This window comes from Grus americana, chromosome 18 (assembly GCF_028858705.1).
Source record: "Grus americana isolate bGruAme1 chromosome 18, bGruAme1.mat, whole genome shotgun sequence".
NCBI lineage: Eukaryota > Metazoa > Chordata > Aves > Gruiformes > Gruidae > Grus > Grus americana.
The window spans coordinates 4,779,325-4,803,160 of record NC_072869.1 but is presented as its reverse complement, the minus strand read 5'-3'; the positions used below and the strand labels follow the sequence as shown (position 1 = coordinate 4,803,160).

The 23,836-nt window shown below is 45.3% G+C and overlaps 1 protein-coding gene across 1 annotated transcript in view; it reads left to right on the top strand.

The window, feature by feature from the left end:
* Nucleotides 1-11,189, top strand: part of LOC129214828 (translation initiation factor IF-2-like) — a 55,927-nt gene extending 44,738 nt beyond the window's left edge. Inside the window, exon 4 of the mRNA XM_054847071.1 lies at nt 11,009-11,189. Within this exon, the coding sequence (XP_054703046.1) occupies nt 11,009-11,051 (43 nt within the window). The 3' untranslated portion in view covers nt 11,052-11,189. The remainder of the gene's footprint in view (nt 1-11,008) is intronic.
* The last annotated feature ends 12,647 nt before the right edge of the window (nt 11,190-23,836 follow it).

Here is a 23,836-nt window from a genome sequence, read left to right as displayed (position 1 = left end):
TTTTTCATTATTATTTTATTTCATCCCTATACACTAGAATAGCATCTGGAGGTTCCTGCAAGAATCAGCTCTTCTCTGTGCTCAATGTTGGCAAACTCTGGCTCATGTTCTCTGAGGAAGCATCTACAAGGGCTTCAGATGCTGCTGCCTTGTAGCAGAGCCACCAAAAAGCCACCCTCTGCCACTTGCATTCAGAGCCCTGAGGCTGACCTAACCCCATGGCTGTTAATTCAGCTAATCAGATTGTGAAGGGGAATGCCAGGGCATAGGTGTTTGTTTTCTTCCAACACCGTTGCAGCACGGCACTTCCCTGGAGACAAGCTGGATTCTTCAGAGACTCTGAGGTGCCTTGGTAGCCCCTAAATGCATCTGTGCCCCAATTTCCTCACCTGCAAAAAAGGCCAACATGAAAACCCCTCAACCTAGGGCTGTGCTCAGGTTTGGAAAACATTTTTAACACCTTGAAAGAAGGTTTCTGTGGAAGCCCAAACTGTAATTTATTGCTTCAATTTAAAAAGTGTGTGTTTTACAATCCACAGTCTGTTTACACTTCTACTTCTTATAGCTATCTCTCTAAAAAGAACTCAGCTCTGGTAGCTCATGGATTTGGCACAGCTTGTCGAATAAGCAGCCTCACCAACCTTTCCACAGCACACAGTGCTTCTGTGTAACTTTGCAGGCTGTGTTTGACTTGTCTGAACTTGAACAGTCACCACTGATTGATTGGCTTCTAAAAATATCCTCCCGCCATGGTTCGAAGTCCAGAGAGCTCTTGTTGATTTAGATGGAGACCTTCTTGCCGGTCAGAGGCTAAGACAGACATCTGACACCCGGGTGCTGCTCTGTCTCAGCGCTGCACTCTGCCTCCTGCCCACGGAGGGACCGGCAGAGACACCCTGCGTGCTGGGCAGCACCAGCACTCGGCAAAGCCCTGCTCCGCCACACTTGACAGCTCTTGGTACCTACGAGCAGAGTGAATGGCAGGATGAAAGCAGCCCTGTGGTCCCTTCCCTTCCTGCATCCCCATTTCCAGACTCCTCCTGTAGCCATTGGCAGCAAGCGGGATGAACTGCAGCTAACAGGAGCCCAGGAGGTGCTGTAAGTGCCCCCACAGCGATGGGAGAGCTCTGAGTCACGCAAGAGGAAGGCACGGCAGCATACCCTGGAGAAACCTGCAGACACATGATTATTGCTACGACAGCCACCAGGAGGAAAGCCAGACTACGATCTCTATTGGGGGCAATGGACGCCTTGTTTTATAAACCTGTCACTACTGGTCATTAAGCATGCTGTGTTGCAGCTCCTAGATCCCATCATCAAGCCAGCTTTAAGAGAGAACTCCATCCCAGTGCGTAGGGCCGGGGTTCCCCCCTTTAGAGCCTGTGGTGTTTGCATCCCCAGCTACCCACACCCAGATTACTACAGCTGAAGCCTCAAAATGCATTTTGGAAAGCAAAGGGCGTGCTGGGGTGGGGGCAGCCATGATTTGAGGAGAGGAGCCCAAGCAGCTGAAACTTTCCACAAAAGGAAACAGCAGGAAGGTGGAGAGCATGGATACACACGGGAGCAAAGCAGCGCCTGCTCATTCCAGCAGAGATGCACCAATACGGGCATACTGGGTGCTGGTACAGAATGCTGCAGCACCAGGTTTGCAAAAGATGTAAACCCAAGGCAGTCTCTCAGCACCGGGCACCACCACTGGCAGGTCTCGGGCCACTCTGACACTTACCTGCTGACGTGGGAGCTAACAAAGACAAAGCTGAGTGCAGTCTAATATATACACTGGATGTTGCCACGTTACTGAATGCATCTTAACACAGCAGGATCTTTTCTAAATGATGTATTATAGCTGAGCTAAAACCTAAATAATAAAGCCTACTTTTGGCTCTCTGGAAGATCACAGCTAGACAGTTGCCTGTGGAATACCAGGCTAATGGAAGATATTAATGGTATTCTGGGAGCATATAGGACTGGAGATGATCACTGCAGCCAGACTCCACTTTCACAGCTTCACATGCAATTCCTGTCACATATGGGTTACGCAATGGGACCTGCTGTCCTGATGCAAGGTCTTGCAGAACCCAGTTGCTCTGAGTCCCAGAGCTCTCCTTGTTCCAGCTTAAGTGTATTCCATGACAGTTTATAAGCGTTCTGTCCACCAAATGTTTCCTTTCATTTATATAATATTCTTCCTTCTATTGCACCTACAGAAAGCAGTGCCCTCACTTCAGCTCTGCTGCACTAAATGACCCACACACCTTTGGTTACTCCTTGTCACCCGTTGTCCCAGTCACCTTCTGAGTTCCACTTTGGATTTATCGTTCCCGAAGATGGATGATGAGAATCGACTGCAACTTTCCAAACGAAGATTCAGCTGTTCCTTGTACAGTGGCAGGAGCGCTTCCTCATCTTTTCTGGAACTATCTTGCCCGATAAACCCTATGATCTCATTTGGCTTTTGTGTTTAGTTTTAAAAGGGTTATAAAGCAGGCTCTCCAATATTTCACTTCATTTTATTTTAGTGTTTGTTATCTGGAAAGAAGAGGGTAGTTAAACTGCCTTTTTAATTAAATTCCTTTAAATCTTTGAAAACAATAAAGAAAGAAAGATAGCAAACAAAGACAGAAGAATTACCATGTGTATGAGCAGAGGTATTTTTTCCCGTAACACATTTATATATAAATCTCTTTTCCAAAAACTTGCAACATTTCTCAGTTGCTCAGTCTGTCTCCTGGGTAACTTGACACCTCACAAGAGGAGCCTTGTGCCTCCGCTCTTTAGTGGGACACGAGTCTTGGGAACTCTATTGAAATTCTCCTCTAAATAAAAAGTATTCCTAATTTCTTGAAGGTGAGAAGAGCTTGCGGTACTGCATCCTTCTCTCTTTGCTTCTCTCCATCTTCACACAGCTTATGAAAAGAAAAGGCTCTGAGCTGCAATAGCTTCATTAAATCAGGGGGGTTGAGCCATGGTCCCTTCAGGCACACAGACTCTTTCTATAGGTCTGTGAAAAGTGCCTAAGAATTTACATGAGCAAGGAGATAGTAAATAGGCTTAGGTTTGCTCTTAAAGGGTTCAAGTCTGCAGTGTCAAATGTTTAGAGCTCCATAAATTAAAAATAAGGTTGGAAAACACTGGCTTAGCTAAAATAACCTGACAAAGGTCCTCTGCAGCATCTACAGGACGAGATCTCACTGCTTACGCTGGATGTAGGAGAAAGTGTGTCCGTCTGAAGGCTCAGGCCCTGTAATTCAATTAAATCCATGGTGCAATGACCATAACAAAGGCATCTGAGCACACAGCTGCATCCTGACTACCCCTCGTATATCAGAGTGGCGGGAGCATTAGCCCCAAGAGATCAGGGCAGCTGGAAGCACCAGTTTCACCAGTCTTGTCATCTGCTACTGCTATGGCTGGTGACAAGTGGCGTGGAGTGGATGCAAAACACTGTGGTTATTGGCATAAAGACTGGAACGTGTTTGCCATTTTCACTGGAACTGGGGAATCGGGAAGATGTTGGTGCGCAAGTTGCTCTCAGTGACCTGTGCAGCCCCAGGTGCCACATTACTCTGTGACACAGTTCGTACTGCAGCAACACCTCAAAGCTCGGTCCAAAACTAACTTTTGTGGTACAAGCACAGAGCACTTTTAATGCACATTCAGCCTATTTAAAGTACAGACTTCAGAAATGTGAGATGGCTGGGCATTAAGGGCCACTTCACTGTCTACCAAATGGCTCTCAAACATTGCCTGCTGCTTGCCCTTTAGTAATATTTACTTTATTTTCTCTACAACTTGCCTAATTTCTTTTTTTTTATTGTTGTTGGTTTATTCCTTTTTTTTTTAAATAAGAAGACAATGCTTTCTGTGTCTCCTTCCTCAGACACCACTGCTCTCCCAGGGACCTCTCAAACACCAAGGCCAGAAACCAAGGCCAGGAATTGTAGGTTGCAGTTAATCTAAAATTGGTGACTTGTCAATTTTAATAGTTTTAATTTCCCAACTGTCTGCTTGGGTTACACGCATAAAACTTTTAAATAATATGCCTTCTCTCTCTCCCCACATAGAAAACCACTGTGTTTCCCTGTCCTCCTTATAGTACGTGACCTTTAGCTGCTCCCCCTTGCTTATCAAGTCGAGGAATTCATTCAGCTTCTCAGCAGCTCCAAGCACTTACTCTCCATTCACATCCCTCTGAAGGCCCCACCAGCTCCTTGCTCAGTTTAGAAAGATTTATATGTATGTGCCCTTCATATCCTTCCTCCTTAGGCTTTGATTTACCATCCTGGCTTCCTTATCATTCTATAGCACTTCCTACATGTTTGTCTTTATAGCTTCTCATTTTCCCGCTTTGAAATCACCAATGAGTTGTGTTTCCTTAACGGCACTGGGAAAAACTCACCCGGCAAAGAAGCCTTTGCAAGGAATTGTGCAAACCTGAGCTCCAGTGGAACGTAAATGGCATTTTGCTTCTGACGCTGGCCTTAAGCACAGGAAGGACTTTCAACCCCGTATCAAACTCCCTTGCACAGTTCTCAGACCCTTGCCTGCTTTTACATTTCCTGTGCATTCATTAAAGGAAAGCTTTGTGCCTTCCATAAGGCATGAGGAAATACGACCTTTTTCACCTATTTTCTCAGTCCCTCCCTCCACAAAGAGCTACTCCAACCCAGCGCCACTTTCTCTAGCAGAGAGAGCTACAGCTGCAAAATTTTGCTCTTCACTTTTTCCCCTCCTGGGGTTTGTGATTAATTTGTTACACAGTTTGGTTTACTCCATTAAAGAAACTGGACTAATGGAAAAATGCAAGGTCATGCTGGAGCGGGTTCTGGCGGGGGTGACCACCACCCTAAGGATCCTCATTAGGGTCTCTTGGAGTCACAGATGCACTGACCTGGAGGAAAACGATGGATCAAAGCAAGCCGCAGACCCCTCTCCGCGCAGCTGCTCGCTGGCCGGACCTTAGGTTCGTGTTCCTGATCTTTTAACTCAGCCTTTGAAGTTACTTTCACATTTATTCTCCTACTCCTAAATATTCCCCTCTGTAGGGATTAAAGCTGGTAGTAAAATATCTCACAAATGTTTACGATCACAATTACACCTGTTCCTAAAAGAATTTCACAGTCAATTGAGTCACATTATTCTTTTCATATTGGCCTTTCCTGCCCTGGTATCCAGATTTCCCAACCCTGTGAACCAAGTGAGAGCCCTGCAGGTTATGATTTCAGAGTATTCTTTAAAGTATTTTAAACTCAAATCCTCCCCAAATACAGACATGCAAGTCAGGCAGGTAACGAAATGTCTTTAGCTAGCTGAACTACAAAAAAAAGCGGGCAAATGTTTTCTGTAAACATTACCTCTGTAAAGGACCAGGATGTGTATGGTCAAGAACTCAGGCCAGCTGCTAGAAATGTTGCAGAATCCCGGATTAGATCAATTTTACCCAAATTAAGGCATTCCTACTTTAGATCACACAACTTCGATCCCGTGAGGAGGAATTTCAGTTACCAGTGTGAGTTAATACTTATCTGGGTACGACCAGTACTCAAGCATGCAAGATGCTGGGCAGAAAATCAGGGGAAAAATTTAAGCTTGCTTTGGCATTTATTCAGCCTGAATTTCCCAATAGAAAAACAAAAGATCGGCACTTACGGGTGAAATTCCCCCATGACACAATGAGGCTCGCCTATTAAATAGGAGTTAAGGCACGCACAGTCAGGCCATTTGAAACTAGACTCTACAAAGTCTAGCTAGAATCAGGAACAGAAATAGAGCCGTACTCCATCACAGGAGGCTGTTGAGAGTCCCCTACTCCCATCAAAATCACTTGGAAATCCCAGGCGCTGTAAGGAGAGGAGAGTCTCAATTTGTAAAATATTCCTGGACAGGGTTCAAATTTATGTAAGATCACTGCCTATCAACTTTCAGCCTCTTTTCTCCTGTAACCTACTTCAGCTGTTAGCACCAAGCACAATAAAACTATATCCATGTTCACTCAGAAATCATCATGAAATGCCTTTGTGCAAAGGGAAATAGTTTCACATCCTGAACATCAGATTTCACATGGGAACATCTTTCAGATTTCCAGTGTAGAACAATTTTTCCAATAGGAAAAATCAAGTCCTATAGTAAAGGCTACTCTAATCTAATATTTATGTTCACAAGGATCACTCCCCACCTTTGAATGCCATGAAATCAGTAAGGCTGATAAAAGATTATACAATCTAACTGCATGGAAGAGCTGACAGACAGCAATGGCACTAAACCACTTTGCCACAAAGACTGGGATACCACAGTTACATCCTCCTCTAGTTATAAGGAAAATACAGCTTCTCTCTTCCATTGGGATACAGTAACTTCCAGCAAAATGTTCAATAGTTATAGTTCTATCCTAAAAGTCTAATTGCACAACGCAGTAAAAATAGATGCAACACTGGCACTTACAAAAAATGTACTGCAATGTCAAACAATGCTGCCAAAAAAATACAATGGCAGGCCTTGGTCCTGCAAAGCCGACATCTAGTCACTCTGCTTTTTCACACATTTGGAACAGCTTTTCTAAAATCAGTGAAGCTATCCATAACAGGCAAGGGCCTTATGCAGGATCAGGGGACTCCTTTACTTGCTCTACTGGTGGAAAATTAGGTCTGCTCACTCCTATATAACCTCTTTCAAATAATATTGAATTACCTACAAGTTACTAAAATTAGACTAACAAATAAATTACTTTGTAGCCGAGCTGATAAAATGTGACTGTTTACATATGATTTAATCCTAGAACTAAGATTAAAGACTACTTCAAACAGAGCCTTTGCCCAATATGTCATATAAAATTCTGTTTGGTTTCAGCAGAGCCGAGAATGACTTTAACAACCTTGTTAATCACAGATTAAGAATGGAAAAGATCCTGTTTGGCACCAGGTGTGCCATTAATAACAACCGGGGATGCAGGGGAGCTGCAGAAACGACCTAGCTCAAACGCCAAGGAGAAGCTCTGGGCACTGGAGACATGCCATGTCCCAAGCGCGCCAGCCCAGACATGGCAGGACAGAGCGGCACTTGTGCTTCAACACGCTGCGGGCACGCGGGCAGAGCAGCCTGCAGGGACAGGAGCTCCCTGAGATCTGCCTCATCACCCCTTCTCAGCTCGTTTCTGTCTGAATCCCTGTAAGCCTATGCTGGATCCATTTGAAAAGCCAGCAAATACCCCTGGGAATCAAAAATTGCCTAAGTAAGCGTTTTCTAGCCCTAATGAAGTCCCCTCCCTTTTCAATCGTTTGCGTCCTTGATGAAACAAGGCATGAGGCTGATGTTCCTCAGACCACCTTTCCCTCAGCAAGGGCATCACATGCATTTCTTTAAACACACAGCTAAGTCCTTGTCCTTCTCTGGGCTATGCACAGCACCTGAGAGGCGCAGGCAGAGGCTGAGCGCAGTGGAGTGTCCCATGCTGGCACCGTCGGTGGAGCTCCCTGCCACCCTCCTGCTCTTGAGCCCACAGACACCTGCCCCTGCGCTCCCCAAGGCCGGGCTCAGGGCCAGGCACCTGGGCACTTCTCACGACAGCTGCCGTCCACCAGCATCTCACCTGGACATTCCCGCACCTTTTGCCTCACCTCTCTACCGAGAACTCCTCTGCAGTGCTCCACAGCACTGGTATGGCCACCTGCTACTCTCCACCTCTCCTTCCCAAAAGCGCTTTTCTGCTGGGATGGGAAATCAGCTGCTCTCAGTTTATGCACTGTCTGGTCCATGAGAGACTTACAGGCACTATCACCGAACCAGATGTGATGTAGAAGTGTGCTTGAGTAGGAAGAAGGTCTAGGCCTGCAGGACCCTGACCCACTGAGTGAAGCCCCACAAGATCCCTTCCACTCATCCAAGGCAGAGTGCCAGCACCACAGGCTCTCCTGGTCCCACCAAACTGCACAGGGGCAGAAGAGAAAATCTGCTCCACATTAAACGTATCTAACCATCATTTTTAAGCACAACTGTAATGGTTTTCCCTGAGCAGTCCTCCTCATCTTCACCTGCCATGCAGCCCCAAGGTCCCCCCAAAATGGATCAGAAAGCCAGTCTGGTTAAAATAGCTGCCCCATGGAAAAATATAGGGTGATGACAAGCTTTCCCACCAGCAATCCACTAGAGTAACCTTGCAAGCCCATCCTTCAGGTTTTAGTTCTTGCTCTGCAAAAACAAGGTCTATATGGGTGGCACATGATACATCAGGGTGGTGCCCAAGTATCTAGTTGGCATTGCCAGCCATCGCTCATTTCCAGCACCACACAACACTGAAGCCAGCACAGCTAACCTGACCACTTACGAGTGAATTATCTCCCAGTTGTTTGTTGTGGGAAAGGCAGGAAAGATAGGGAGGATGGACATTTATTTCCCTGTGATCTTTCTAAACGATGTTTGCCATAAACCTCTTAAAGGTAAAAAGAAGAAGAAAAGATCTGGAATCCTCCCTTCTGCTATGCAGAAGATAAGTTGTGATTCAGCCTGAAAGTCCTTCTGAGTTTTTCGTAGTTCCCATTACCACAGTGCCCAAATATCCCATTGTGAAACAAAGTCTCCCCCAGAGAGGTGCAGTGCCAATGCACAAGAAACATCAGGGGGTTTACAAAAGAGAAGAGCAATCCTGGCGCCTGATATTTTGAAAACACTGTGCAGCCGACCTTTGAAAAGCAATTCCGAAATCCCTCTCATCAAAACAGAGGCTCCTAAAATCACTTCTCATATTTTATAATGTTGGTCAGATCTCTGCCCTGACAGTTTTGCAGTGGAATTCAAGTTTATGATCCATACTCCGTAGCCTTTAGTTGCTGCAATTTAATGCATGCTTAAAACTCGAGCAATTGAAGAGACCATGCACAGAATTCTATTCCCGCTTATATTGCATGCGTTTTACATTGTTTAGTTTTTATTGTATATTCCATGCTATTAGGGCCTTGTGTTTCTATAGCATCTCCCAGGTGAAGGGCTCAACACTCTTTAGAAATGTAAATGAAGCTGAAGAGTACCGCCAAGACTGGCAGAACCCCCTCTTCTGTAACTACTTTGACAACTTTAAGTTGTCTTGTGACTACTGAGTGATGCCTTTCTGCTCTTGCATGAAGCCCGTGCTCATCTGCAAAAGGCTGCCAAACTGGTGCAGGACCAGACTAGTTTATCCCTGCAGTTCCTCTGGCAAGTGCTGGGTAAGTGACTCCGAGGTTTCTACCCTGAAAAGGGTAATGTAGAGCCAGGGCCTGCATGTACCAATTTCCTCGGGAAGCTCTGGAAAGGGGCAGAGTTGAAAAATCCACTGCTGTGCAGCCAGCCCTGATCCAGCCCTTCTTCCCCTGCAAGTCCAGAGGGCTTTACCAGCATGCTACTGTCAGTACCAGAAAAAAAGGAAATTCCCCTGAAGGTGCTGGGAAACAGTAAGAGTCTGGGAGCCAGGACGGAGTGTGCTGACAATCATGTTTTCTTTGCACAGAGCTGCCATGTGTTCGGGTTTTCCTGCATGCTTCTTTTTCCCTCGTACAAGTTGTGCCTGGCAGAAGTAGAGGACTTTATACATTTCCCTCAGATTCCTAGATATCCAGCAGCCAGGTTGGGAGTCACAATTGCTGGACTTCTGGCAATCCTGGATTTGTCACAAACGCAGGGATCAACTCTACAACACACATGTGGCCCTGCAGATTTGAGCCTGCTCTGTGCTTCTACAATAATCCCAGTGTCTGAGATTACTGTGCATGTGCAGATCGACTGCACGGAACACACACCCCGGATGCTTCCAGGAAATGTCGCATTCACTGCGCCAATAAACAGATTTATGCAAGACTAATTACCTCAACTTGACTTTTAGCAAGTCTTGTGCCTCAGTGTGTCAGTGGGATGCTGTCATAAATCTACAAAGTTCTGCAAAAGCCTAGGACAGATATCATTTCAGTTGAATTAAAAAGGTCACCCAAGAGCAGCACGGTAACACAACCAATTCATTAACACGAGGTATTTGTCAGATCTTGTTCCGGTGTGTTGTTCTCAAACATGACTCTCTTTGGATTCTTATTGGGCTATCGCGCTTCTATGCCCCCGGTACTCAGACATATGTTCAGCTCTGGTTAAATTTGATTTCTTGTTGTGTTATACAACTGAGCTTTACTCAGTGTTATCTTTTGATTGACTCCTCCACTATTCCCCTCCCAACGTATTTATCTGAGGCCAATGACAGCCAGCAAATACTAACTAGAACTCTTGTCTTTGGCAGCGCATTCTGGCAGTAAGTGTTTTCAGGCAGTTTGAGAAGTGGGTGTCACTTACATTAGCTCGCTCTAAAATCTTGACTCACCCTTCACGCATATAATCCCTCCTACAAATTCTAGGCCATGGATTTTAATAGAGTTTCCAAAGTAGGTGTGAGGGCCACTGGCTGTGCTAATTTAGTTCCTATTGATTTATCTTGTCTCGTTTCACGGCAGCAAATTGTAAATGCTTCCTTTGCTTCACTCGGTGTTCGCTCCCTGTGTGACAAGTCTCTAGCATTGATGGAATGTGTTAGTGAAAAGTGCCGTGATGTCTGTTTTCAGTATCGCAGAGACAGAGCCATCATCTACTGACAGTCTCACTTTGGGAGAGCTGCCTCATTCAACCTCTACCTATCTACTCGGAGAGGAAAGCTGGGCCAGGTGATGTGAAGGCTCCATAGAAAAAGACACAAACCAATCTCCACAAGAGATGAAATAAATCTGTCTTAGGGATTAGAGGTAAAACTCAACTACTGACCCATGACAGCCTTTTACATCCCCCATGGGAAAGGCTAAGGTGGTTACAACCATGAATTTCTTTCTTTGAAGTCAAAATCAGTTGTTGCAGGCTCCTTTCGGTCAGCAGCAGAATGCACCCTCCAGCAAGAGTCCTGCCACATGCCTTAGTCCTTTATGGATTCTACTTTAAAGTTTAAAATCCGATTTTACCTCCAGTTAGAAGTAGCTAAAAGCTCTAGTTGTTGTTTTCTCTCTAGTCGAGCTCCTATTTCTACAACTGGAATGGACGTGTTCTTTTGAAGTTGCTGCAGTTTTAGAGGAGTGAAAGGAGAGCCTGACGCTCAGGTTCACCCTGAGCCACCACCTTCCTCCGAGGCTTGGATCAAGACCTTCTAGGTAACACTCCTGGCTAGCTGGCGGTGAGTACTTGTGTATTTATTCCCTGCAGACCTCTGTGTGGCAGCTCAAGGCAACTCTGGGCCCCTGCAGAAAGGAAGAAGTGGTACCAAGGAAAGTGTGTGCTGCGTTGTGTCCGGCAGCCAAGGTCTCCAGGCAGAAGCTGAGGACTTTACATTGGGACCCCGTCGCCCATCCTCTGGTTTGAGTGGCAGACCTTGACAGGCAGGAATACGTGGCCAGAAGCTGGAAGGCAGATGGAAGAACAGGATCTCCCAGCAGCAGCAAACTATAATGTGGCTCAAACCACATCAAGAAATCACACCTGAATTCCTGTTCTCAGGAGCCATTTAGGCACCAACCTCCAAACCTGCTCAAGGGTGGAGAGGAAACCAGGTGTCTAGCTCGCTCCCAGCACTGGGGCAAAGAAGTGGTAGTCCATCGTACAGCAATGTGATTCAGGAAAACTGACACTTCATTAGTGTGAGTACAGGAATCTCAATCTAGCCTTTCAGATGCACATTTAATTAGGTCTTCATCCAGTCCTGAGCGCTCTCTGTCTCACATGAGAAAGGCCTGTGTTCCAGTTGCTTTTAGTTCTCACTCCTGACTTGGGTACTAATCACATATTTTTTGCAAATATAGCATGAAGTATTCCCTCTAGGGAAGGGGATATTTAGATGGAGCCTACAAAGACCATACATTTTCTCTTTGGTTATAATTATGTATTACATTAGTGTTGTTTTTTTAATGAACAAAACAAGCGACTTAATCTTTATAATTACACATTTGAGAAAAAAGATTGTTATAGATGCCTTTTGCAGCATGCTTCCCCTGCCCCCTTCACTGGGAATCCCAGCATGTGCCTCTGAAACAGATACGCTGGGACTGGCATTTGCCAGACTCAAATCCACAAACTTCTGGTTGTGCCAGTTTGTGAATTACAGACCTGATGTCTGCAAATGACTGGTTTTCAAAGTGGAGGCAGCCATCATTTCAAAGGCTGAGAAAGAAATATATCATAAATCAGCATATGTGGATTTTATTTATAAAGATCTAATTAAATTTTGTTCTGTAATTTCAATATGCAGAATACACAGACTGTATATTTTTTCTTTCTCTTTTGGCCCTAAATACAAGCGATATACCTTATAATTCTCTTCCTCCGTAGTATGCCTGTTTTTTGTGCTGGTAAAGTAACATCTCAGCCTTTTGTAGTCTGTTACAGTGCGCTATAGAATTTTTATTGTATGTTACAGTCTGGTTTGGAGATCATCCAACAAAGCGATCTGCTTCCTTTTAAAAAATAACATAAAATACTGCATTTTTCATAACGTGTATAAAGCCATGCAGAAATCCAAGCACGGAAAATAAACACAGCATTGCCAGCACCAAGCACTTAGCAGTCCTGTCCTAGGCCACAAAATCACGAGTTTGCCTTACAAATCTTGAGATTTCAAAGAAACGTAATTTGGGGTTTGCTCTATTTGCCCTTCATCCTTTTAAAACTTTTTGGTTGTTTTCAAGCTATTCTGTACAATCCCAAAAGTTGTCAATTTACCTTCAGCTTTAAAGAATGCTGAAACTCTCACATAATTACAGGACAAGAGGAACCAGAGCTTTGAAAAACAACTGTAACAAAATTTATGGTAAAATCACAAAAGCTGGTGCTGCTGCAGGCTGAAATCCACTACCTGGCACAGGGCTGACACATCCTCATCCCTATTAACCCTCACCACTGAGACATTCAGAGAAATAAGCAGGAGCTAAGACCGCCCTGAACATGTGCGGCAGTTGCTTGTCTCTACTTCCCTTTGAAAATTCCAGCTTTTTGGCTTACTATTTGACAGGCTTTCTGCTACCAAATCAAACTGCATCCCCAGGCTGAAAAAAGTATTTCAAAATAATATTAAATATTTGCTTCAACCTAAAATATAATTTCCTTTTGCAGAATTTTGGATTTCCCCCCCCAGGAAACACTAAAAAAAGGCACTATTGATCAACCCAAAACAGGCACTCTTCCCCCCAGTTTTTCTGCACAACTCTTAGTGTGAAGGTTGCTGTTCTCACTGCTCTCGTGGCGCTTCCAGTGCCCGATAGCAAGCGTCACCGTGCGGATCCATGTGCTAGTTCAGCTCTCATGGACAAAGCCGTCCATGCACTTGCTTAAAGGAAAGGCAATGGCCTGATGTCAGTGAGTGCTCAACTAAGCCACGCTGCGTGGCTGGAACTCACCGAGGGATCGGAGCTGCACGAGGGGATTTTGTACTGTTGTGCTTGTATACACAAGAGTCACACGGAGTTACCACACCTCTACAGGAGACTTCTTAGTTATTGTGTTTGTTAAAGGGTAGAAAGAGGCAACATACCCTCTGCAGCGGCACAGCCATGGCTCCTGCAGGGACGGCGGCTTGTGAAGGGCTGGGATCCCGTCCACCATCTGCGCCCAAATCCTTAAAGTTCACAGGATGGGTCTGTGTATGAAATGCTCGGGCTTCCCTGGTAAAACAAAAGCATTTCATTGTAGCCAACAGAGATGGACAAACAAGCGTTAAATGATGGATCATCTGTCATCTTCAGCCCAACCTCAGGCAGGACTCAAAGGCAACGCTCTAACAAACACGGCTGCCAAGTACCTCGCCTTGGCTCTGCCCAGGATGTGTGGAGCCAGTTTTCACAGGCGCTGAGAGAAACACTGAATCCCGTGCCGAGCAGGGCACATTGCTCACAACTCCAGTCAAGGCTGTTTTCAGATTTCTGAGACACTTGTTAATTCATTTTAACACAAAGATTTGAGCACAAGATCATTTTTCCCTTCTGTCTTTCATGATTAACCAGGGATAGGAAATGCACTCTGGTCCATCTCACCCTCTTGTCACTACCAGGGCCAATGCAAAGGAGAGGGATGAGGAGACCCAAACCTGCATTCCTTGCACCCTTCAACGCTGGGATCATGGGGAGGATTTCTGGGGACAGAAGGGAAGGCAGGACTGTACATTTATTCTAATTCAGACAAAAGAGTCAACTCTGAACTAATTTCAGACCTCTCTATCCCTTTCACTTAAGTTTGCTGCTGTGGTTGGTTTTCCTGCTGTGCACAGAGATGCAGCCAGGGGTGCAACCTTCACATGACCTGGCATGTTCGTCATGGCACCAACAGACCGGCACGTGCCTATCATATATGTCCCCAGCCAGGTGCCTCACATAAGAGTGTGTCAGATCACACCCAAACCCGTGTCTCTCATTTCTGCTCAGAAGCAGCCTTGGTGTGCGAGGCAGTGGGGTCTTCACCAAAGCATCCAGTACGCAGTTGAACATTGAGCATCTGGAAACCACTTTTACCATCCGGTGTCAAATGGTCAAGACTCAGTTGTGCAAATGATGCACACAAGGAGCCCTTCTTCACACAAGCAGCCCTACAGCACATGCAGGAGTGCCTGGCTCCAAGCACAGATCCATTTTCAGATGACTCGTTATGAAGTACGTTAATTAAAGGGCATCTTTCACTGCAGCATTCATTGCCAGTAGATGGACTGCGTGCAGCAGAGATATGCTTTCAGTGTTGACATGCAAGGGTAGCATCACTTCAGCAGTGATAGGAAGGTGTTGATGGGATAAAGCCCACCCTCCCAGTAACTCCATCTCTGTAATCCCAGCAGGCCATGAGCCAGGCAGGCAGTTCGTTTTCTCTGTTCCACAGTCCAAGCATTAACAAGAAGCAAGTGCCTAAAGATCCCAGTGGGATTGCTGAGACTTCACTTTGTGCTGGGTGCTATTCGTAAGGTAATAGGCAAACCTTACGTGCAAGCTAACCAGCAAAAAGCAGATGGGGAAAGAAATGCAGGATCCATTTTAGATGCCCAGTTCCTACTGACAAATCATCTGGAGTTTGAAGGATGCACATTCACCTGCAAACTCATGCCTCAGTGTCATTGTGGTGTGGCTCACACTGACCTCCCTGAGGTCACACACCGAGGTGCAGCAAAGCAGGGAAAATCAGACCTGTTTCCTCACCCTTTTCATCAAATGGCACTGGTGTGAGCCAGACGCGTTCTGGTGCGATGCGCGATGGAGCATTTCAGCAGCTAATGGCACAGTTCTCATGGCCATCACAGGGGACCCCATCGGTCTCGCAGGGCACTGTGCCCTCTTCCTGAAACTGGACAAAGGCCTTTTGCTCCAGGAGAAACAAAAAAGTAGCATGGTTCTCAGTGAATTTCAGTTGTTCCTTAGACATCCTGTTACATCTACATCAGGTCACACTGCGAGTCAGTTTGACACATAAAAGGGCCGTTTCGCAAGGCAGTGTTATGTGCCATACAGATGTGATCAATCACACAAAGCAAATAACCAGCTCCAACAGCTACCCGGTTCCAGCAAGAGCAAATGTCACCCCTGTGCCAGCGGCAAGCCCACGAGCCTTCCCACCCACCCAGGGCAGGGCCTTCAAAGGAGATCACAGGATCTTGTGAGAGAATGGCCCTGTGAATGTGATCCTAATGCCACGTCCCCAAACAGTGAGTGTCCTATGCAAGAATTTCCGTACTGAAAAAACAAAGCAAGTTCTGCCCAGCTTTTAGGCCAAAGCAGGTCAGTCAAGCTGCAAGGCTCCAGAAGCTGCCCTAATATTAACCTGCGCTCATGGGGCACTCACGAAGTCATGACATTTATTTGTACGTTGTGGCTAAAGACCTCGAGAAGGTGGCAGCTCACCCGGCATAGTCGAGCTCTCATACCTTAGCATGCAGAGTGTATAAGGGAATAGTTTGGGGCCAACATGAAGTGAAGAACTGTTCAGGAATGTCTTGCTGAAATAGCCCCTGAACTCTATGAAGATTTTGTAAGCAGCACTGTAAACAGTTTTCTACTAGGCTTTAGCCCCCAGCTTGAAAGGGCAAACCCACAATTAAAACAGACTGCAAAAACAGGGAAAATAGCAACACAAAGTGCCACAAACCCCCTGAGAGGAGAAATTCTTCATCCTGTGTCTGGGCAAAGACTGAACGCAGATGTAATGGCAGAGGCTTCTGCAGCCCCTTCTGCAAGGTTTCCCCAGGTGCCCCGGCTGCCCTCCCAGGTAGCCTGTCCTGCGGTGGCTGGGGCTGCAGGCAGGGCAGGCTGGGCACAGTGTCGGGATCTGCCCGCAGGACAGGCAGGGAGGTGCCTTCCAGATCAAGGCTTGTTTCTACAAACTCCTCCTGTGCTGCATGGGCTGTGTCCAGGTCCCAGCCGAGGGCGGGTATCTCAGGCCAGGGCTCAGATCTGACCGGGGTGGGTGGGACACAAACCTCCAAAGGTATTTCTAGCATTACACCAGCCAGCACTCGCCTTTCTCTCCCCACATGTGAGAGGTTTGACTTGTATCCTCATAACCTCTGCTCTAAACAAAGTGGCAAAACCATTAAGTAAGACAAAAGCAAATAAAAAAATCTGGATGGTGAAAGAGCCCACGTGTGGGGAAAACACACTATTGACCCAATAGGGCAGGGAGCAAAAATTGCAGCTAAAATCGTAGCTTGGGACAGTGTGGATCAGCCTGACTCACAGCAACCGATTTAGACTCCTGTGCCACAAAAACTCCTTTTCTGCAAGGCACCACACAGCAACACATGCAGTAAGATGTCCAGCAATACGCAGTGTGAGGATGGCAGGGATAAATCATCTCTGGGGAGGAGCCAAATGCTCCCAGAAGCACTTAGCCATGGCAGAAATAGAGCTATGGCACTTTCCACAAAAAACTCTCTTGCTAATTGAGTAAGCGAAGGCTTTTTTGGAAGAAAAACAAATATATTTTCAGACAGGCTAAAACAATAAAGGAATATTTAAAAGGCTGAACAAAGGCACCAGAAAGCCAATGACAGAAGTTAAAATCTCAGAAGCAGCCGCCCGCAAGCGGGCAGCGCGGGCTGCGCAGCCAGCGAGAACTCGCTGCTCCCTCCTCCTGCCAGCCGAGGCCCTTCACCTGCCGTGCCAGGGGAAGAGGAGGCGCAGGAAGAGGCTGCAGAAATCAGAAAGATGTTTCAAAGAGCAATAAATTATCAAAGCCAGAATCTGCATCTAGGATTCAAAAAAAGAGAAGTGTTGAAGCAACGCACTTTCCTTGGGGAGGAGCCAAACGCCAGGGAAAGCCGAAGCTGTTGGGGTCCGAGCCGATAGAAGAAGCACAAGGGGGACCTGGGGACAGGAGGTGGCTACAAAGGCATCTGCTAGCATGGCAGGGAGCTCGAACCCCCACCTGTCCCCTCCTTTGGGAGCAGAAAAGATTATGTAGCTTCAACATAGATCTTTTCCAAACAGAAGGATGCAGAATTTATTCTTCCCATGGTTCAATCATCTCGAAACAGCTGTAAGTCCGCAGAGCTACAGGGTGGGGATGTAAAATCCTGAACGCCTCAGGAGACCTTGTGTCTCCGTGAGGCGATGGCTGGCGACGGGAGCACTGAAGAGGGCCGCTTGGCAGGGAAGGTCCCAGCACTCCACTGATACATTGCATTGATACCCAAACTTGCATAATGTAGGAATTAGTCACCAAGAATATGGCAGAGCAAATGGCATTTCTCCAGAAGAGACCTCTCTACAAGCTGGCCATTTTCTCCAACACAAACCACAAGCCTTTGACAGATTTTTAATGACAATTATACTGAGATCCTCAGCTTCAAGAAGAATTAAGAGGTGCCTAAAGCCATTTACACTGCCTATGTTTAAGCAAGATGCCCGAGTGTAGGGGTGTGCTTACATCCCTCCATTTCCTTGAATGTCAAAGGCAGAGACAGGCTCCTCATGACATCCATGGACACAAAAGCACCAGTAATGGAGCAGCTTTCTCCCGGCCATAGAGGAGCTGGAGGGAGATGGGGACCTGGCCTCACCAGCCGAGTGGAACAGAACGAGCAGCCCCAACCTTCCCAGCCTCTGAAAGCAATTACTTAATGCAGGAACCCACCTAGATCCTGGTCTAACTGCTAAATTAGAGGTAAATTATTCCCTTGATGTTCTGTTCTTCCTGATGCCGCAGTGAGAATTGCTGCCTGTTGCATGACTGTGGTGCTGCTGAAGATGCTTCGGTCGAGGGAGTGATTCAGTCTGATTAACTCAGACGGTCTCTTTTCACACACTGTGGGCCAGAGTTGTGTGGTAAAATCCAGATTCATTCCTTTGAAATGACACATTTCATAGGTATGATTGAAAACTACTGGCTTATTTCAACAGGGTTCTTCTGGATTTACAGCAATGAAACTAAGAGGAAAGTTAGAATTTGCCTATCCTTCACAATTAATACAGTAATACAGGGTGTGAATTTAAAGTACAATAGTTATTACTGAATTGCTCCTCAGAATACAACTGAATTAGAACAAAGATACTCTTCGTTCTGGAATAAATGGTAGGATTTAGGAATAGGTACTCCAGAGTAGTATCTTCTTGTTATTTCGTAACTCTGGAATAACAAGTATAGCAATGAAGATTTAGCAAGATGGCCATTTCACGCTTTACCTTCTGGGCATCAGAGAAACTACCCTCCATCTTATTTTTTTCAAACCCAGTTGACTGTCCTGAAAAGAGTTTCTGTTCATAAGTACAGTGTGAAATTCTACAGGGCTCACCTGCACCATTTCCTTTCAGCATTAGCTTTTATTGCTAAACTCCTGATTTATTTAAAATGGAAAAAAAAATCACAGAGAAAAGAAAAACAAGCATTTGTAGGAGTATGGCAATGTTTTCCATACATGCTTTCCCCGTGAGTCAGGGTCCATCCTGTGTACTGACACATCCTGCAGACTTGCACTAACTTGTGGGGCAAAGCCGTAGGTGTGCACAGCCCAGTCACATGGAAGACACCCAGAGAAACTAGAGAGAAAACCATACATCCCAGGAACTACCATATAGGACACACTTTCCCAGCACTTTTTTCCCAGGATATCAGCATGCTGCTCATTTTTCTCCACAGTATGAAAACTGCATATGTACTAGAAAGCAGCTCCTTGGTGTTGGACATCTTGGAGCAGCTCTGATGTCTCTGCAGAGGCTGCAATTACAATAACCATAATCAACATTGCCCTGTGTGTCCTGCAGCACTTCTGCTGAGACTGGGAAACACAGGCTTGTCTAAGCCTGAGAAGTGATTCAAACTAAGAGGCTCCACAGTCAAATCACAATGGCTATTCCTGCAAAATGCCACATCTGGACACATTTATTCTGGAATAAAATGTGACTCAATATGATCCACTTTATCCATTTGGACAGTTTAGTTGCATTGGCTTTAAAAGTTGATTAGGCTAACATAGAAGAACGCTCTATTTATTCTACAATGAGTTATGCAGGAATATAGACGATGGAATGAGTCCATCCCTAAAATTAAACCCAGAAAAGCACACATTGAATTGCATATATTAATAACCAGTGTATATCATTTCAGTGCTCAGAAGACCAAATGGCCCTCCTGATTAGGACAACATGGGTGACTATCTGTCAGCAAGATTTCCACCCCCAAAATATCGTTATCTAATCTGAAAGCTAGGTAGTTATTTTTCAGTGGCTTGATCTGTGATTTATAGGATGGTGTATCAGCCCAAACCTCCTGAATGATCTTAATTAAACTCTAAGGGTGAAAAATTAATCACCATAGTTATTTTATTATGCATGACCAGTGAAAAAATTACTTCAAATTTACATAATGTCTAACTGAAAATTATTTAGTAGTCACACTGAGACTCAGATTATTATTTATTATTTAACTTGTCCTTTTATCATCAGGGAGGAACAGGCAACGTTTCAGCACCAAGTTTCTGTACGAGGAAAGGGAAGGGGCTGTTTTGGTGTATTCCTGCCTTTTCCCACAGGTGGTCAGGCGCTGTACCTGCTCTGGTACACTGTGATAATGCCAAATGTCTGCTCCTCTCCCCAGAAATAGCTCTTTATCAGCACTCCATCTCCAAAAATACTTTTACCGGTAATATAATATATAACATACACTGTGTGCCACTAATTAATCTCCAAGCCATCCCTGTGTGGAAATGACTGTTCTCGGTGCTGAGCAGGATTGTATGCAGGTTTCTCAAACAGGCAAGAGAACATGATGGGACAGGAGCTCTCCACTCTCTGTGTGTTGTCTTGACTTCTCCCTGGGGAAAACTTACCCAAGACATCATAGACCTCTGTGACCTCCTCAACCCATTGCAGCATCTGACTTACTGAAGAAATGGGTTCTCTCTCTGGGGAGATCAATAAACTCCTCCATGAGGTCCTATCAGTGCCTAAGAGGAGTCAGGGAGAGACATGGCCATGGAGAGCCTCCTCAGAAACCTTCCCCAGTCTTTTCCCCATGCCCCATCCTCAGCGTTTTCCCAAGACACACCCTGGACGCCTCTGCCAAGTGCACGCACTGTGCTGGGGCTGGCAGGCTGCACGAGGTGGGGACCCATAAATCACGGTGCGGGACGTGCCACAGCACTTGCTGAGAACAAAGAGGAGCATATTGACAGGTCTGTCCACAGTATCAATACATCAACCCAGAAGAGATCCCCCAAGGTAAAGACAACAACCTGCTTTATCAAATTATCACCTTAATGAGCCAAGATTGCAAATAAGAGACAATCGTGTGGGCTAATGCCTTGGTACGAAACCAGATAAAACAGAATATGGACTGACATGATCTCTGCAAAACACAGTAGACTATTTATACTGATTTTCCTTAAGAATACCAATAAGAAAGGTTGAAATTGAGAAAGTATCCCAGCAATTAGCCTCATAAGGAAGTCAAGGAGTGCCTGGTAAACTATTACCTGCCGCATTGCATTTGAAAGCTAATATGGAAAATTATTACACCATGAGAGTCCTTACTACTAGTTTCATCATCTGCAAGACATCATTGGCCCATGATAATATCAGCCGGAGATCAGCCTGGATGCTCCTTTCTAGCCCTACCGAAATGGCTTCCAGCCACGTGCTGCATGGCGTAACATTGCTCTTCATTTCTATTGACACCGCACCAAGAAGCCACAGTGATGGACTCAGAGCTGCTGTGCTTCTCTGGGCTCCACAAACACAGACAAAAGGCACTCCCAGCCCTCAACAACTTGAGGAGATGATTTAAAGAGCATGAAGGGGTTTACCATCACCTGCATTTACTGGCTCCAGTGATTCTCAATAAAAATAATAATAATAATAATAATAATAATAATAATAATAATAGTAGTAGTAGTAGTAGTAGTAGTAGTAGTAGTAGTAGTAGTAGTAATATGTGCTGGGAAACCGGTGCTTTTGTAATTGTTGTGCCTGCTCCAGCCTATACTCAGTTTTCTCTCTTGGTTCAAATACTGCACTGACAGGGCAAAAGGTAGCCCTCTGTGCTTCTGCCATGACTTTTAAAAACAGCTGTCTCAGCATTTCCTTTTTACAAAAGGGTATTTTTTATTTCATATGTAATGGAAACCTTTTGTTTACTGAATACCAGTCAATCACCACCTTCATAATAGTGGGTAAAACAGACTATTTTTAAAAACTAGAATAAAATGTAAAATGTTTCATTTCAAGGCGTTCTAAAGGAAAACAGGCTTTCCGTTGAGTTTTCTTAGACATGGTAAGGACTATTTTTTAAATTTTGAGAAGAAAAGCAATACTTAACCTAGAGCTCTTCTTTACAGGTCTCAAAAGAGGGGGAAATGCCCTCAACTCTCAGATAAGGAAGCTGAGGCAGAGAGTGACTAACTGAAGAGGTCAGAGATTACGTACAGGGACAACAGCTTGGAGATTCCAGATTTTCTGGACAGGATCACCACACAGAGGAAGTTTCATTTCTAAGCACTCTTTCCTTCTGCTCTGTACATCACCAAGGGGACGGCATGCACCGGGGCTGTGTCCTGACACTGCCGGGGCCAGCCCTGCCAACCTCCCCTGCTGCAGCAGGATGGGCGGCATTTTCGAGCTTTTCTAAGTAGGATGGTAAGTGGGAAGGTAACACCATAAAGGAACTTACACGCAGTTAAATCCCCTCATTTGGTAGCCCCAGAAGCTAAGCCCCACCTCATAACACGCTATGTGCCTATGCCAAAGTGCTACTGGACCAAGGCTCAAACAGCAAAACAGAGATCTGGAGGCTAAGACTTCATTGGACCCGTAACAGAGAGATGTTGTTAGTCCAGTATATATTTATATACCAGTCTTCAGAGAACAGCAATGCTCAGTTGTCCTCACATGTTTGTATGCCTGGGGAGAGGTTTCCAGTTACACAAATTTATTGCAGGGTGACACTAACAGATCTGATTTCTTGAGAGAGATAATGAAGTCCAGGACTTTCTGGCAAGGAGCAGAAATGTCAGTATGACAAACTGATCGCTTACTATACCATAACTTAATACATCCTGTGCGTGTTTGGGAGGATGTTTTTGATGAACTAGCAACCCAAATTAGCAAGGAATTTTTAGCATGTGCCCGGTCTTCTCATACATCAGGTATCAGGATTCACCTTGAACAGGGAGATCATTCCCTAAGCATGACTCCATTTGCTCTAGCATTGCAATTTATGACTCCAAGGTGCTTGGAGGAATGAGTGGAGAGGTGGGAATGTCTACAATTATTCAGGGAAAGCAGATGCTATCAGACAAGACTGCACCATCAGTTTCCAGATCACACAGCTCTTCTAAACAGGACAGCAGAAACAGCTGCCGGTGCTGTCTGCCTCTTGATGACCAGGGTGAAAAAATGGACAGTAATATCCTAATCTCCAAAATGCAGAGGACAGTTTTGAAATTATTTGGAGTGCTGCCTGATCCCAGACAACTGAGTCCTTCTTTTATAAATCCCTGCAAGAGTAGGAAACAAGGTTGGTGGGTTTTTGCTTCCTGCAAAGCCAAGGACTCTGCCGGGACAAGTTAAACATCGCAATGGTGGAATTAAATATTGCAATAGTGGACTTAAACATTGCAATGGTGGATCACAGAGGGATGAAACAGAATGGCTGACATGAGTGTTGGCAGTTTATCACCTAAACTGCACAGGAAGAGGATAGATTTAGGCCTACAGCTTTGTTATCTTACTGTAGGCAGCTCCTGTTTACAAGACTGATGAACACAACAGCTAGAGAAGTGAAACTGTTTACTTGTAGTAAACTGCTGATGCTCACAGCTTTTGCTCCATGTGCCTCTCGTGTTGCTTTCCCATCCTTCCAAATATAGTCTTCTGTGACAGCCAAGATCTGGAAGGCTTTTAAGCAGGAGTGTCTTCCCAAAGGGCACCGTGCAGTGCAGTTTGGCCTTTGCGTATCGCTGGCACTCAGGATATAGAAAGAAATAATCTTTCTGGAGATTAGACAGGGATCCATACAAACTCAGAAACAGGGAGATTAATTGCTGGAAATAATATTACCAAACCTGTATACTATGTGAAGTGCATGCTTGTGCAGGGTGTTTATGTATGCGTATGCGTGTATCTTTACATAGGAGGCCTGGTGGGTGTATGTACATACAATCTGCTCACAATTTCACAACTTAACTGGGTGGAGGGCAAAGAAGGCTGTGGGGAGGGAACGGAAGGATGCATCCATTTCTTCTGTGAAGCAAATGATTTGTTAATCTAGGGAATTCTCACTGACCTGCAAGCCCAACGTGAGTGCTGGCTTACTGACCCAACCCACAGATTTGACTCCTGATCCTCTTTTGTAGCCATGGGAAAGTCCATAAACATCCTTTCTGCTT